Here is a 17,043-nt window from a genome sequence, read left to right as displayed (position 1 = left end):
GGGATCAGCTCTTCTGCTCCGGCCCCCGCCCTGGCCCCAGTCAACCCAATCTCTGTTATCCACAGCCAAAGACTAGGTCCGGGCTTGGCCATCTGGTCGGCCGCCCTTCCCCCCTCCCTTTCGCCCCCCTCCCTCTGTGGATGGATGGCCAGGACCCCGCCCAGAGACCAAGTTCGGGCCTGGCCATCTGGGCTTGCCAAAGCCTCAGAACTTTGAAAGGCTGGATCAACGTGTTTTCTAAGGAGGTTTTTTGTTTTGTTTTGAGGATTGTTTTGTTTGTTTATTTTGTTTGTTTGTGTTTTGATTTTCTTATTTTTGTTTTTTTTTATGAGGGAAGTAGTTTTTTGGGTTTTTGTGTTTTGGTTTTTGTTTTGTTTGTTTGTTTGCTTGTTTTCTCTACACCCATTTCTGCTTATTATGGCCAAGGTGAAAACGCTGGCTCCTCCGCACCAGCAACCAGTAAAATGTATCCCCTAAATGACTAGGTACAACACAGGTCTTTTTCAGAATTTTTTAATAAAATAAACGTTAAAGAAAAAAACTTTACATGAGTTTTAAATCCCATTTCAAAGCAGGAGAAACAATTCCACAATTGGCCACAGGTCCCCGTCAGCCCGCCCTCGGAAAGCAGCGCGAGACGACCTCCAGGCCTAGCTCCAACACGCACGCACTGACTTGGGGGTGCTTTAGCTGGTGTCCATCATCGCGTCATAAGCGTCGAGATGGGCGTCCAACTCCTCAGTGTCCATCACCGTGTCGTAAGCATCCAGCAGGGCGTCCAACTCCTCGGTTTCCCTCATCGAGTTGTAAGCGTCCTTCTGGGCGTCCAACTCCTCGGTGCCCCTCATCCCGCTCCAGTGCTCAGCTGGGCGTCCAACATTTTTGTGCCCCTCATCGCATTGTAAGCGTCCAGCTGGGCGTCCAACTCCTCGGTGCCCCTCATCCCGCTGCCAGTGCTCACCTGGGCGTTCAACTTTTTGGTGCCCCTCATCGCGTTGTTAGCATCCAGCTGGGTGTCCAACTCTTCGGTGTCCCTTATCACGCTGCCAGTGCTCAGCTGGGCATCCAACTTTTTGGTGCCCCTCATCGTGTTGTAAGCGTCCAGCTGGGCGTCCAACTCCTCAGTGTCCCTCATCCCGCTGCCAGTGCTCTGCTTGGCGTCCAACATTTTGGTGGCCCTCATCGCTTTGTAAGCGTCCAGCTGGGCGTCCAATTCCTCCGCAGAGACCTGTTGCTTTGAATTGCGTCCGGTGGGCCTCCCTGTATCCCGGCTGCCTCCGCGTGCGCGACCCCGCGTGCTGCCACCAAAGCCTCCAGATCCTCGGTGTGTAGTCACCCTGCCTCTGTTGACACTGTTTACCGGCCTGTGCTGCGTGTGTATCTGTGAGGTGACGAGCTGGATGTTGAGGGAACGGCCATCCAAAGGGACGCCGTTGTACTGTTTCCTGGCTTCCAGGGCGTCTGCCTTGCGCTCAAAGTGCACATGGGCTGTTCCCAGGCTGCGGCCAGAGCGGTCGTAATGGACAGCGGCCTTCTTCAGAGGCCCGAATTCCACAAACAGCTGCTGGATGTCCGCAGCGGACACTCCGAAGTCCAGGTTGGACAGCAGCAGCTTCCTCCCGGTCATCAGGCCCTGCCAAAGGCCCTGCGGAAGCAGTCATGGTGCCACTCATCGGGAAGTTGTCTCGGCCTGCAGTAGGGTGCCAGCCGGTTCCTGCCTCGGCCAAGGGCAGCCCTGTTCTGGAACGGCCCACCCCCCCAGCTCTCGGGATGGCGGCCTGCGCTCCGCCACCACGGCCTCCCTGGGAGCCGGCCCAGCCTCGGTCCCAGCCTCGGTCCCTGCCCCTGCCCCGCCCCTGCCCCCCCCGGGCGGCGGCCCTGGTCATGGCTGTCCGGCTGGCTCTGGTCCAGCCTAATGATGTCGTCCAGTGACATGTGAATTTTGTCGGCCTTGGCGGGCCCCGAATCAGCTTTGGATCGAGCCCGTGCAGAGGCACGCCGGCCCTTCACTTCCCACAAAGCGATGGGGCTCTCCCAGATGTTGGGGTCCAGGCCCAGGGGTTCCCAAGGGTGTGTACGAGCTGGTGAAGAAGAAATGACACCGAGACAGCGTTCAGTGGATCAGCAGCCCAGCCAGGCTCTAGCCAGGTGCTCAAACGGCTTCTATGTCCCGGGACCGGGTCTTGGCGAGATCTCTCTCCTGAAAACTCACTTGGAGAACAAGGACGACTACCACGACCACAAGCCTAGGGCTGAGAAGCTCTGCAAAGAAGGCCCTGAGTTCTTTTATAGCCCTAGAGCTGGTGGGAGGAGCCAAATCAGCCGCCCGCTCAACCAATCAGCCGCCCCCAGGACCGATGTCACTGGTTGGGCCTCAAGTTTCAGAGAGGAGGCTTGCATTGGCGATCCAGGACCAGGAGAGGGCGCCACTGGCCCGCCCAAGCGATTCACGGGACTTGGGGGAGGAATGGGAGACCGGGCAGGTGCCCAAGGAGGCCCGCAGGGCTCCGTCTCCATGCCTTGCGGGACGGCATCGCAGTTTTTTCTCGGGGGAAGAGGTGACAATACATACTTAGACAGGCTCCCGTGGGCCCAGGACGGGCCAAAAGGAAACAAAGCCACGGAAAATCTCCTAGGCGTGCCTCACTCGGCAGATATCTTGTTAGCGGGACATTGTGCTCCCTTGTGTGTGTGTGTGTATTTGTGTGTGTGTGTGTGTGTGTGTGTGTGTGTGTGTGTGTGTGTGTGTGTGGCGGGGGGACGCGGGGGGGGGGGGCGGGGGAGGGGCTTGGAGGCGGGAAGGATAGGTGTGTGGGTGTGGGTGTGGGAGTTTGTGTATGCGCAGGAGCGTGTGCATCTGTGCGTGTATATCCGGAATCACGCACGGACACTCCTTGCTTTGAACGGTCCGTCGCCATCCATGAACACCCTTCAGCCCCTGCCTTCTCAAAGACAACGCCCCCTGCACGTTCTTCCCGCCTCTGGTCTAGCCAGAAATGGGGAAGTCCAGTCACCTGTCTGTGCTTTCCCCACAGGCATTTGCAGGAGGGGGGCTTGCATTGACGCTTCTCGAGCAGCAGAGGTGGGGACGGGCTCTTAGGCCCCTGCCCCAGTCCACCCAAATTCTGTAATCCACAGCCAAAGATGACGTCCTGGCCTGTCCATCTGATCAACAACACGCCCAGGCCCACGCCCACCCCCCCCACCCTCCACCCCCCACCCAAAACATTTCCCCCACCCTGCTCACTCTGTGGATGGATGGTCAGGCCCCCTCCCAGAGACCAAGTCCAGGCCAGGCCACCTGGCCTTGCCAAAGCCTCAGAAATTTGAAAGGCTGGATCAACCTTTTTTTTTTCTGAGGTGGGTATTTTGTTGTTGTTTTATCGGACAGAATGAGATATTTTGTTTGTTTGTTTGTTTGTCTGTCTGTTTCTTTTTCCCACACCTTTTCAGGTGATTATGGCCAAGGTGAAAACAGCAACCGGTAAAATGAATCCCGAAAATGACTCGGCACAAAACCGGTCTTTTTCAGAGTTATTGAATAAAATAAAAGTTAACGAAAAATCTTTCTAGGAGTTTTAAATCCTATTTCCAAACAGAAGAAACAACTCCATCGCTGGCCCCAGGTCCCTGGCCATCCTCGCGCACACTGACTTGCTGGTGCTTTAGCTGGTGTCCCTCATCGCATCGTCATCATCCAGCAGGGCGTCCAAGTCCTCGGCGTCCTTCATCGCGATGTCAGCGTCCAGCTGGGAGTCCAACTCCTTGGTGTCCCTCATGGAGCTGTAAGCGTCCTTCTGGGCGTCCAACTTTTTGGTGTCCCTCATGGCATGGTAGGCGCCCAGGTGGGCGTCCATCCTTTGGTGTCCCTCATCGAGTTGTAAGCACCCTTTGGGCGTCTAACTGCTGGGTGCCCCTCATTGAGTTGAAAGCGTCCAGCTGGGCGTCCAACTCCTCCGCCGAGATGTGTCGCTTTGAATGGCGGCCAGTGCGCCTGCCTGTAAGCAGGTTGCCTCCTCGGGAGCGGCCCTGAGTGCCGCTGCCACACGCTGCCGCTGCCGCCGCCGCCGCTGCTGCCGCCGCCGAAGCCTCCAGATCCTCGTTTTGTAGTCACTCAGCCTCTGTTGACACTCGGTACCGGCCTGGGCTGCATGACTATCTTTGAGGTGAGGATTTGGATGTGAAGGGGGCGGCCATCCAAAGGGACGCCGTTGTACTGCTTCCTGGCTTCCAGGGCGTCTGCCTTGCGCTCAAAGTGCACGTGGGCTGTTCCCAGGCTGCGGCCAGAGCGGTCGTAATGGACAGAGGCCTGCTTCAGAGGCCGGAACTCCGCAAACAGCTGCTGGATGTCCGCGTCGCACACTCTGAAGTCCAGGTTGGACAGCAGCAGCTTCCCCCCGGTCATCAGGCCGGCGCCCCTGCCGAAGGCCCTGCGGAAGCTGTCATGGTGCCACTACTCGGGAAGCTATCTCGGCCTACTGTAGGGCGCCGGCCGGTTCCTGCCTCGGCCGAGGGCCGCCCTGTTCCTGAAAGGCCCGCCGCCCCAGCTCTCGGGGGCAGCGGCGGCCTGCGCTCCGCCACCTCGGAGGCCTCCCTTGGAGCCGGCCCTGCCTCAGTCCCGGCCAAGGTCCCTGCCCCTGCCGTGGCCGTGGCCGTAGCCGTGGCCGTGGCCTCTCTGGGAGCCGGCCCAGCCTCGGTCCCAGCCTCGGTCCCTGCCCACGCCCTTGCCCTCGCCCCCGCCGTGGCCGCAGCCCCGGCCGTGGCTGTCCCGCTGGCTCCGGTCCAGCCGAATGATGTGGTCCAGTGACATGTGAATTTTGTCGGCCATGGCGGGCCCCGAATCAGCCTCGGATCGAGCCCGTGCAGAGGCACTCCGGTCCTTCACTTCCCGAGCAGCGCGGGGGCTGTCCCAGATGTTGGAGTCCAGGCCCAGGGGTTCCCAAGGGTGTGGACGAGTCGGTGAAGAAGAAATGACACCGAGACAGCGTTCAGTGGATCAGCAGCCCAGCCAGGCTCTAGCCAGGTGCTCAAACGGCTTCTATGTCCCGGGACCGGGTCTTGGCGAGACCTCTCTCCTAAAAGCTCCCTTGGAGAACGAGGACGACCACCAGGACCACAAGCCTAGGGCTGAGAAGCTCTGCAAAGAAGGCCCTGAGTTCTTTTATAGCCCCAGAGCTGGTGGGAGGAGCCAAATCAGCAGCCCCCAGGACCTACATCACCTGCTGGGCCTCAAGTTGAGGGGAGGAGCCTTGCATTGGCGCTGCAGGACCAGGAGAGGGCGCCACAGGCCCGCCCAAGCGATTCACTGGGCTTGGGGGAGGACTTGGGAGACAGGGCAGGTGCCCAAGGAGGCCTGCAGGGCTCTGTCTCCACGCCTTGCGGGAAGGCATCGCCGTTTTTTCTCGGTGGAAGAGGTGACAATACATACATAGGCAGGCTCCCATGGGCCCAAGACGGGCCAAAAAGAAACAAAGCCACGAAAAATCTCCTAGGCGTGCCTCACTGGGCACATATCTTGTTAGCGGGACCTTGTGCTCTTGTGTGTGTGTGTGTGTGTGTGTGTGTGTGTGTGTGTGTGTGTTTGGCGGGGGGCGCGGGGGGGCGGGGGAGGGGCTTGGAGGCGGGAAGGATAGGTGTGTGGGTGTGGGTGTGGTTGTGGGAGTTTGTGTGTGCGCGCGGGAGCCTGTGCGTCTGTGCTTGTACATCCGCAGTCCCGCACGGACACTCCTTGCTTTGAACGGTCCGTCGCCATCCATGAACACCCTTCAGCCCCTGCCTTCTCAAAGACAACGCCCCCTGCACGTCCTTCCCGCCTCCGGTCTAGCCAGAAATGGGGAAGTCTAGTCACCTGTCTGTGCTTTCCCCACAGGCAGTTGCAGGAGGGGGGCTTGCATTGATGCTTCTCAAACAGCAGAGGGCGGGGCCGGCTCTTAGGCCCTTGCCCCAGTCCACCCAAATTCTGTAATCCACAGCCAAAGATGACGTCCTGGCCTGTCCATCTGATCGACACCCCGTTCACGCCCACCCCCCCCGCCCCCCACCCCCACCCCTAACCCTCCCCCCACCCCGCTCACTCTGTGGATGGATGGTCAATCCCCCTCCCACAGACCAAGTCCAGGCCTGGCCACCTGGACTTGCCAAAGCCTCAGAAATTGGAAAGGAGGGATCAACCTTTTTTTTCTGAGGAGGGTATTTTGTTGTTGTTTTATCGGAGGGAACGAGTTATTTTGTTTGTTTGTTTGTTTGTTTGTCTGTTTGTTTTTCCCACACCTTTTCGGGTGATTATGGCCAAGGTGAAAACAGCAACCGGTAAAATGAATCCCGAAAATGACTCGCACAAAACAGGTCTTTTTCAGAGTTATTGAATAAAATAAAAGTTAACAAAAAATCTTTCTAAGTTTTAAATCCTATTTCCAAACAGAAGAAACAACTCCATCATTGGCCCCAGGTCCCTGGCCATCCTCACGCACACTGACTTGCTGGTGCTTTAAATGGTGTCCCTCATCGCATCGTCATCGTCCAGCAGGGCATCCAACTCCTCGGTGTCCCTCATGGAGCTATAAGCGTCCTTCTGAGAGTCCAACTTTTTGGTGTCCCTCATGGCATTGTAAGCGCCCAGATGGGTGTTCATCCTTTTGGTGCCCCTCATCGCTTTGTCATTGTCCAGCTGGGCGTCCAACTGCTCAGTGCCACCCATTGAGTTTTCAGCATCCTTCTGGGTGTCCAATTGCTCATTGCCCCTCATCAGGTTGTAAGCGTCCTTCAGGGTGTCCAACATTTTGGTGCCCCTCATCGAGTTGTAAGTGTCCAGCTGGGCCTCCAACTCCTAAGCCGAGATATGTTGCTTTGAATGGCGGCCAGTGCCCCTGCCTGTATGCCGGTTGCCTCCGAGGGCGCGGCCCTGAGTGCAGCTGCCAAAGCCTCCATATCCTCAGAGTGTGTGCGTGAGTGCCTGTGTGGTTTTTCCCGCGCTGGTGCGTAGGGGTTGGGGTGGGGTGGGGGGGGGGCGGACGGGGCCCTCGGGGAGACGCAATCATTGATTAGTCCTTTGACCCAGCAGCTGCCCGTGCCTGTCCTAGGGACTGGCAGACATAGGTGGCCAGACAGCCGTGGCCCTGCTCTCAAGAGGACTCGGTAGTGTGCTGTTCCCCAGGGGGCTTTTATGAGAATCCATGTGAGAGACGATCATCTGCGTGATGGAATGCCAAAGGAAACCACACTGTGAGAACTCCTTGCTAGATTCAGCACGCCATCCGAACTGCCTCTTCCCGTTTCGGGGTGACTTCTCCCCTACCTGGACATCATTTTGGCTTCCTGGGAGCACGTTGGTATCCACGACAGTTGACGGACCTGACATCCACAAGGGATAACCCAACCGAATCCTTGGTTTGTAAATTGGGACTGGAGGTCCCCTGCTCCATGATGTCTAAGATAAAAACAGGGTGTGTAAAGAACCAAAAAAAAAAAAAAAAGAAGAAGAAGTGTTTAGAGCTCTGTCTCCTGGCTCCACTTAGCAGAGACAGAGAATGATGTTCCACAAAGATTTTTCCGTGAGAGCCATTGATATGCCCGAATGAACTTTCCTGAGCAGGGTCGTGCCATGCAGAGGCACCTAGCACCTGAGACAGAAGATCTTGGCTGTGTCTTTATAAGATCCTGTTGAAGAGAACATAGACGGAGGGAGCTGCCATGTTTCCAAGCAGCCATAGGGGAAAGGGTTGTGTGAACCTGAATGTATGTGTTCAATCTGCATAAGGAAAACTCACACACCAACACTTTGCTTATTTCGCATCAGATTATATTGTTCAAATATGGGCAAGCATTGCTGACCTGAAAGATGAACTTCTTACAAAATTCTACATTCAAAGTTGCCAGATCACCCTAGCTTGCCACAATGGATGTCACAGTTCTATAAACAACTTTCATTTCCACAGACATTTCATTACTTTCTCAGCTGTGTGTTCAAGGGCTCTTTACAATTGTTCACACAGGCAGATACACACACACACACACACACACACACACAGTAAACATGCCCTCATATTTTTTAATATAAAAACAACTATGTATGTGTGTTTCCATTTGGGATTGCTGTATCCTTGGTGTGGGATATTTTAGGTTGAGTAAGAATTAAGAGATCAGCAAATGCCTCGCCTTTCAGACACAGTGGTTTGTACTCTGTGAATGGTCACGTACATGACAAGTGTTGTTTGATGAATGAAAGGTTTCACCTGATTTAACCCTGCATCATTTCACTCGAGTGAATAATGTGTAAACAGTGTTGGCCTTTTACGATTCCCTCTCCTTTGTTGAGCTCTGTCATGTTTTCTCGGGGAAGGACCATGACTGGAGGATTTTCCACATAGGTGACATGCCTAGGGCTCTTCTCCCATTTAGGGACTCTGGTGTCTGACGAGATTCGCATGTTGACTGAATGGGTTCCCACACTGACCGCATTCACATGGACTGTCTCTGGTGTGTGTTATGTGGGAACTTGTCGTCAGCTCAGACATTTGACGGAAAGCCTTCCCACACATGGGACATACATGTGGTTTCTGCCCCGTGTTCATTCTCCGGTGCTGGTTCAGGCCAGAGCTTTGAATAGTGCCATTCATAGCATTGCTTGCCCGGATGGACTCAATGGTGCTTTTCTGTGGTAAGATCTTTGATTGAGAGCTCTGTCACATAGGGGACATTCATGTGGTTACTCTCCTGTGTGGCTGGCCTCATGCTGTCTAAGGAAAGAACTCTGATGGAAGGCTTTCCCACACTCACAGCATTCATAAAACTTCTCTCCATTGTGCATTTCATTGTGGTTTCTAAGCCCAGATCATTGCAGAAAGCCTTTCCCTCGTAGGTGACATTCACATGGTTTCTCTCTAGGGTGTGTAATGTTCTTCCCTCTGAGGTTCAAAACACTCCTGAAGGGCATGCAAGCATCACACTGTTGTGTGCATGTCATTGTGTCTACTAAGGCATTCCTCTAGTCCAGGTGACTTTCCGCAATGTTGGCTGACATCTGGTTTCTTTCTTACATGAACTGAGGAATGTGGAGACACGGCTGACCTATGAGTAAATTCATCACTCCTATCAGCCCTTGGCACCCTTCTTCTAGAAGCTGTGGAGAGCTCTCATTCTCACCGCATGGTGGGGGCAGGGGTAGGATTCTGGACATGTTCTGAAGTCGTCAAGGTCAGGGAGGGATCCTCAGATGGGGTTAGGGTGGACATGGACTGAGGGATTCTGAGAGGGGCACTGGGGCTGCCGAAGGACGACAAGGGAGAGTCACCTCTGGAGGGTGAATTTCTAAGGGCTTTTAGTGTCCCTGAGGGTGGGGATGTCCTTGACTGTGAGAGAGGAATTAGGCAGGGACCTAGAGTTGGAGCCCAAACTACTGTCATTTCAAGGAACATCAGACTCCACTCTCCTCTCAGGGACCGGAGCTTTGTGGCACAACCATGATGCCAAACATGATCTGACATGATCAGAAATGACACCCCATCACAAGCACGACATATTGTGCAGAATTTTATTAGTATGGGATAAAAAGTATATGCAGCAGAATTTAATAAATCATTTCATACACCATAATACATAAAATAAAATAAGTAAAATACTCCCCTCAACAAGACATGATGCGTCTTCCCGGTGTTCAATGTTGCCCCCGCGAAAAGGGGGTGAATCCTCCGAGTCCAGGAAATGCGAGGGGAAAAGCACAAGGAAGCTATAAATGAAAGCAGGGTCTACTCTGCCGAGATTCTCAGCCCCAGGCTTGTTGTCTTGGTCGTCGACCGTGTTCACCAAGCAAGCTTTCAGGGGAGAGTTCTTGAGAAGACCCGGTCCCGGGACATAGAGGCCGCTGGAGTACCTGGCTAGAACCTGGCTAGGCCACTGATCAAGTGGAATTGCCCCCCGTGCCTGATGGGTGTGGGCACCAGACGCTTCAACAAGCCCCCCACCCCAGTTGCAGACAGTGAGTGACACTTGCCCTCTGCCATTCTCCAGAAGCACCGCCCGCAGCGCCACTGGGATGTTAGGCAGCTGCCTCCTCAGCCCCAGCTTCCATGCTTCGCCCCAGTGTGAACCGGCCACGGAGGACCACAGCCCGCCAAGCACTGCCGAATTGAGGAGCCCACGGGCCCTGAAGACAGGATGGTGCCCGGCCTGCAAGGCCTCCCGGTGCCCTGGGCCACAAACGTGCGCACCTCAGTGCTGGTCGTGGCTGAAGGCTGTGTCCTGCCTAGCATCAACACGGTCCTGGAGCCCCAATGGGAGCCGGAGCCCACGTTTGTCCCGCCAGTGTCTCTGGTCCCTGAGGCCCGCTTGGGCTCTGGAGAGGGGGCACACTCGCCCGTCGGCCTGGAACCCTGCACTCTCCTGGAAGATGCTCCCGCGAGAGCCTCACCATCCAGCAGGAATTCTTCTGCACGTCAACCCCACACATCACCCTCCCAATAGAGGCCCCCAACCAGGACGAGGAGGTGTCGTCCTGGTTCCAGGCTCCCTTGATGCTCCCTTCAGGCTGGCTCACTGGAACCCGGTCAGACAGCCCACTGCTCCCACACGGACCCATCCGAAGGCCAGGGCCTTGAGCACCAATGCATAGTCCAGAGAGACACACGCCTGGGCCCTATTCCAACCTGAGCTTCAACCTGTAGAAGCCCTTCCCCAGCTCACCGCTCCAAACTCTACCTCTGTCTCCCAGCCCCAGTCCAGGTCCTCAAGTGCGCCGCCCCTGGTAGCACGCTCTCTGGGCTGCTCCGAAGGCCAGGAAATGCCTGTTTTAGGAATGAATGGGATGCAATCCCTCCTAAAGGGGCTGATGACCAGGAGAAGGGATTCTGAAAGCTGTTGTGAGTTTACCACACATCTGAAACCAATGAATAAAGAAAGATGCTCTTTTGATGCAGGCTGCTTTGCAGAATTGTCGATCAATGGTGACCACCAGATAAAGCACTGGCAAGTCCCTGCATGCATGGATCTAGGCCAGGACATCGTCTTGCACTGCTTACTGAGGGGGAGCTGGCGGGGTGCTTTGTCCAATGAGGGAGTTGAAAAAAACAAACACACAAACAAATATCTTAAAAATAACCCTCCTTATAAAATCCTTCTTTAAAAAAAATAAACTCTTTAAAAAAAAAAAAACCCCTACTTAGAAATGACATCAATCCAGCCTTTTAATGCACAGAAGCTTAGGCAAGCCCAAGTGGCCTGGCCCGGACTTGGTCTCTAGGTGGGGGCTTGACCAGCCATCTAGAGAGGGAGCGTGGCAGGGCGGGTGTCCACCAGATGACCCAGGTAAGGCGGGGCCGTCCCGCCCTGTGCTGGTCGAGAATCTCCAATGCAAGCCGCCCTCCTGCAGCCAGAGCCCTCTGCCTGGACTTGACCTGAGCGGGGAAGGACAAGCAAGGGGCTAGCTAATATACAAAACTATACATGTCAACTTCAGCCTCTGCCTCCCATGACCTCCAAGGCTAGCTTCATTCGATGTGTCTGCGTCTCCAGCCTACCCCCATCCTCCACCCACCCACACCCACACCCCACCCTCTCTGGGCCCATTCCCTTTGAGGAATGAATGCCAGGCGAAGCCACGTTCAGCAGAACCTGTCCTTTCGGTTCTTTGGGTGAATGCCACCTGAAGGGGCGTGCCGTGTAGAGCCTCCCTTGGGGCATGTGCGCCCCCACCTGAAACTTGAGGCCCAACCGGTGACGCTTTCACTCCTGGGGGTGGCTGATTGGTGGAGCCAGTGGGCAGCTGGTTTGACTCCTCCCACCACACTCTGGAGCTATAAAAGAAAGCCCGGTCTACTCTGAGGAGCTTCTCAGCCCTAGGCTTGTTGTCTTGGTCGTCGACCTTGTTCACCAAGCAAGATTTCAGGGGAGAGATCTCACCAAGACCCGGTCCCGGGACATAGAGGTTGCTGGAGTACCTGGCTCGAAATTGGCTAGGACGCTGATCAAGTGGACTTGCCCCACGCCAAAGGGGTGTGGGCGCCAGAGGCTTCACAAAGTCCACCCGCCCAGTTGCAGACAGTGAGTGACACTCGCCCTCTGCCATTCTCCAGAAGCACCGCCTGCAACGCTACTGGGATGTTAGGCAGCCGCCTCCTCATCCCCAGCTCCCATGCTGCACCCCAGTGTGAACCGGACTCCAGAGGACCCCAGCCCGCCAAGGGCTGCCGGATTGAGGAGCCTGTGGGCCCTGAAGACGGGATGGCGCCCAGCTTGCAAGGCCCCCCGGTGCCCTGGGCCGCAGACGCGCTCACCTCAGAGCTGGTCGTGGCTGAAGGCTGTGCCCTGCCTAGCATCAACACGGTCCTGGAGCCCCAACGCAAGCCCACGCTGGTCCCGCCAGTATCTCTGGTCCCTGAGGCCTGCTTGGACTCTGGAAAGGGAGCGCACTCGCCCGTCGGCCTGGAACCCGGCACTCTCCTGGATGATGCTCCCACAGGAGCCATCACTATCCAGCAGGAATTCTGCACGTCAACCGCACACATCGCCCTCCCAATAGAGGCCCCCCACCAGGACAAGGAGGTGTCGTCCTGGTTCCAGGCTCCTTTGATATTCCCTGCAGGCTGGCTCACTGGAACCGGGTCAGACAGCCCACTGCTCCCACACGGCCCCATCCTAGGGACATGGCCTCGAGCCCCGACGCCTAGTCCAGAGAGAAACGCGCCTGGGCCCTACTCCAACCTGAGCTTCAACCTGTGGGAGCCCTTTCCAAGCTCACCGCTCCAAACTCTACCTCTGTCCCCAAGCCCCAGTCCAGGTCCTCGGGTTCGCCGCCCCTGGCGGCATGCTCTGGGGCCTGCTCCAAAGGCCTGGAAATGCCTGTTTTAGGAATGAATGGGATGCAATCCCTCCTCAAGGGGCTGATGACCAGGAGAAGGGATTCTGATAGCTGTTGTGAGTTTACCACACATCTGAAAACAATGAATAAAGACAGATGCTCTTTTGTTGCAGACTGCTTTGCAGAATTGTCGATCAATGGTCACCACCAGGTAAAGCACCGGCAAGTCCGTGCGTGCATGGAGCTAGGGCCAGGACATTGTCTTGCATTGCTTACCGAGGGGGAGCTGGCAGGGTGCTGTGTCCAATGAGGGAGTTGAAAACAAACAAACAAACAAACAAAAATCTTAAAAATTACCCTCCTTATAAAAACTTTCTTTAAAAAAAATAAACTCTTTAAAATAAAAAACCCTCCTTAGAAATGACATCAATCCAGCCTTTCAATGCCCAGAAGCTTAGGCAAGCCCAAGTAGCCTGGCCTGGACTTGGTCTCTAGGTGGGGGCTTGACCAGCCATGCAGGGAGGGAGGGTGGCGTGGCGGGTGTCCACCAGATGACCCAGGTAAGGCGGGGCCGTCCCACCCTGTGCTGGTCGAGAAGCGCCAATGCAAGCCACCCTCTTGCAGCCAGTGCCCTGTGCCTGGACTTGACCTGAGCGTGGAAGGACCAGCAAGGGGCACCCTAATATACAAAGCCATACACCTTTTATTCACATCAACTTCAGCCTCTGCCTCCCATGACCTCCAAGGCCAGCTACATTCGGTGTGTCTGCGTCTCTGGGCTACCACCTTCAGACCTCTCCCCACCCCCCACCCCACCCCCCCCCCGCATCCCCCACCCACGCCCGGCCCATTCCCTTCGAGGAATGAATGCCAGGCGAAGCCACGTTCAGCAGAACCTTTCACTTTGGTACTTTCGCAGGGCCTAGCTTGGGGGCATGTGCGCCCAACAGGTGACGCTTTCACAGTTGTCACAGTCCAGGGGGCGGCTGATTGGTCGAGCGGCTGATTGGGCTCCTCCCACAAGGCTCTGGGGCTATAAAAATAAGCAGGGTCTTGTGTGCGGAGCTTCTCTGCCCTAGGCTCGTTGTCTTGGTCGCTATCGCCTTCCTCGTTCTCCAAGAGAGCTTTCAGGGGAGAGGTCTGGCCAAGACCCGGTCCTGGGTCATAGAAGCCGCTGAAGCACCTGGCTAGCACCTGGCTAGGCTGCTGATCAACTGAACGCCGTCTCCGTGCCGTTTCGTCTTCACCGGCTCTGTCCCCGCCTTTGGGAACGCCCGGAACGCCTGGGCTGGGGCCCCAGCAGAGGCAAAGGAGGAGCTAGCCATATCCCAAGATGGTGAAGAGAACGGAAAGTCATCCTGAGCTGCCGCCAGAGCTCATCCAAAAGCCTCGCAGCCGCCTGCACATGCACTTGCTGGAGTCTACGCAGGCTCTCCATGCACTGGGCCAAAGGAGGAAGGATGAGAAAGCTGGCCAGGACCCCAACATCTGGAGCCCGCACAGGAACAGCTCCTGCGCAGCGCGGGAAGTGACGGACGGCTGAGCTGAAGCGCTGCCTCGATCCCAGGCCGACTCCGCGCCTGCAATGGCCAACAAAGTGAACATGTCTGTGGACGACGTCACTCAGCTGAACCGGAGCCAGCGGGGAGGCCCCAGCGGGGCTGGCACCCCAACAAAGGCAGAGGAGAAGCTCGCTATTCCCAAGAGGAAGAGGAAGAGAAGTCATCCTGAGCTGCCGAAAGAGGCTATCTAAAGGCCGAGCAGTGGCCTCCAGAGGCACTTGCTGGAGTCTGTGCAGGTTTCCCATGCACTGGGCAAGAAGAGTGATGCGAAAGCAGACCCGTCTTCCTCGCGGGCCCTGGGAAGCTCAAGTAACGCCAAAGGCCAACTAGCCACGTCAGGTTTTCCAACAACCTCTGGATGCGCGCTGCATGAGGGGGCCATGTCTAATGGGGTTTATATGCTGCCGAGCTCAGCCAATGGAGGCGTGAAGCCAGTGGTGTCCAGCACACACCTGCTGGACTTTCTGGGGCAGCTGGAAGGTTACACACCTACCATCCCAGATCCGGTGACTCGTTTCTACCTGAACTGCGCTGGCTTAGAAGCTGCAGACCCTCGCATAGTTAGGCTCTTCTCCATAGCTGCCCAGAAATTCATCACAGATATTGCCAAAGATGCACTGCAGCTGTGCAAAACGAAGGGCAACGCCTCTCATGGCTCCGGCAAGTACACTCTAACCATGGAGGACTTGGCCGCTGCCTCAGCAAGTATGGCATCGATGTGAACACACCGCCCTATTTCACCTGAGCCACCCAACCTATATGTACTTGTCTGCCCCCTAATCCCCCACACCGGCCTGTTTTCATAATAAACTTTATTTGGACAGAAATAAAATCGTCATTCCTGTCTAGTCTATTCTGATTGGCTAGTTCCTTACACAGCAGGGATTTTTAATTGGTTTGCAAGCCCTTTTTCTAAGGTCCCTGTTGGCTGCGCCCCGCCGTTGGCGTCGCCATCCGGGGCCTGCTCCCAAGACCAGGAGAGGCCTGTTTTAGGAACGAACGGGCTGCAATCCCTCACTGATTACCAAGGGGGGAGCTGGCAGGGTCCTCTGGTCAATGAGGGAGTTTTTTTCTTTTTTTTTTTTTAAACAACAAACAACAACAAAATAAATAAATAAAAACCTCCTTTAAAAAAAAACCACCTTAAAAACAAACAAACAAACAAAACCCGTTCCTTAGAAATGACATCAATCGAGCCTTTCAACTCAATGCACAGACGCTTGGGCAAGCCCACGTGGCCTGGCCGGGACTTGGTCTCTGACCATCCATCCAGAAAGGGAGCATTGTGGGTTTCCGGGAGGTGGACCAGATGACCCAGCCAGGGCAGGGACGTCCCGCCCTGTGCTGGTCGAGAAGCGCCTAGGCAAGACGCCCTCCTGCAGCCAGAGCCCTGTGCCTGGACTTGACCTGAGCAGGGAAGGACAAGCAAGGGGCTCGCTAATATACAAAACCATACACATTTTATACACATCAACTTCAGCCTCTGCCTCCCATGACCTCCAAGGCCAGCTTCATTCGGTGTGTCTGCGTCTCCGGTCTACCCCCAGCCGCCACGCACCCACAACAACACCCCACCCTCTCCCGGCCCATTCGCTTCGAGGAATGAATGCCAGCCACAGCCATGTTCAGCAGAATCTTTCCTTTTGATCCTTTGGGTGAATGCCTCCTGAAGGGGCATGCTGGGCGGGGCCTCCCTTGGGGCATGTGCGCCCCCACCTGAAACATGAGGCCCAATCGGTGACGCTTTCACTCCTGGGGGTGGCTGATTGGTGGAGCCAGTGGGCAGCTGGTTTGACTCCTCCCACCACGCTATGGAGCTATAAAAGAAAGCACGGTCTACTCTGCCAAGATTCTCAGCTCTAGGCTTGTTGTCTTGGTCATCCACCATGTTCACCAAGCAAGCCTTCAGGGGAGAGATCTCGCCAAGACCCGGTCCCTGGACATAGAGGGCACTGGAGTACCTGGCTAGAACTTGGCTAGGCCGCTGATCAAGTGTACTTGCCCCCCGCGCCCGACGGGTGTGGGCGCCAGACGCTTCACCAAGCCCGCCACCCCCCCACCCCCCCCACCCCCACAGTTGCAGACAGTGAGTGACACTCGCCCTCTGCCATTCTCCAGAAGCACCGCCCGAAGCGCCACTGGGATGTTAGGCAGTCACCTCCTCAGCCTCAGCTCCCATGCTGCACCTCAGTGTGAACCGGCATCCGGGGACCCCGGCCCTCCGAGTGCTGCCAAATTGAGGAGCCCGTGGGCCCTGAAGATGGGATAGCGCCCAGCCTGCAAGGCCCCCCGGTGCCCTGGGCCGTAGACGCGCTCACCTCAGTGCTAGTCATGGCTGAAGGCTGTGCCCTGCCTAGCGTCAACACGGTGCTGGAGCCCAAACCCGAGCCCGAGCCCAGGTCGGTCCCGTCAGTGTCTCTGGTACCTGAGGCGCGCTTGGGCTCGGGAGATGGGGCGCACTCGGGCTCGGGAGATGGGGCGCACTCGCCCGTCAGCCTGGAACCCAGCGCTCTCCTGGATGATGCTCCCACGGGAGCCATCAACATCCAGCAGGAATTCTTCTGCACGTCAACCCCACACATCGCCCTCCCAATAGAGGCCCCCCACCAGGACAAGGAGGTGTCGGCCTGGTTCCAGCCTCCCTTGATGCTCCCTTCAGGCTGGCTCACTGGAACCCGGTCAGACAGCCCC

At 56.2% G+C, this 17,043-nt stretch overlaps 1 protein-coding gene across 1 annotated transcript; it reads left to right on the top strand.

Moving 5' to 3' along the window:
* Window positions 1-12,090: 12,090 nt before the first annotated feature.
* On the top strand, window positions 12,091-12,840 carry LOC139000741 (proline-rich protein 23B-like). The gene has a single exon (XM_070402811.1). The coding sequence runs from the start codon at window positions 12,091-12,093 to the stop codon at window positions 12,838-12,840; it is 750 nt and encodes a 249-aa protein (XP_070258912.1).
* Window positions 12,841-17,043: the final 4,203 nt, after the last annotated feature.

Source organism: Myotis yumanensis, unplaced genomic scaffold (genome assembly GCF_028538775.1).
Source record: "Myotis yumanensis isolate MYYU_CA2020_CCGP unplaced genomic scaffold, mMyoYum1.0.hap1 SCAF_27, whole genome shotgun sequence".
Classification (NCBI taxonomy): domain Eukaryota; kingdom Metazoa; phylum Chordata; class Mammalia; order Chiroptera; family Vespertilionidae; genus Myotis; species Myotis yumanensis.
Note: the sequence above shows the minus strand (reverse complement) of the source record. Positions and strands in the feature narration are given on the sequence as shown.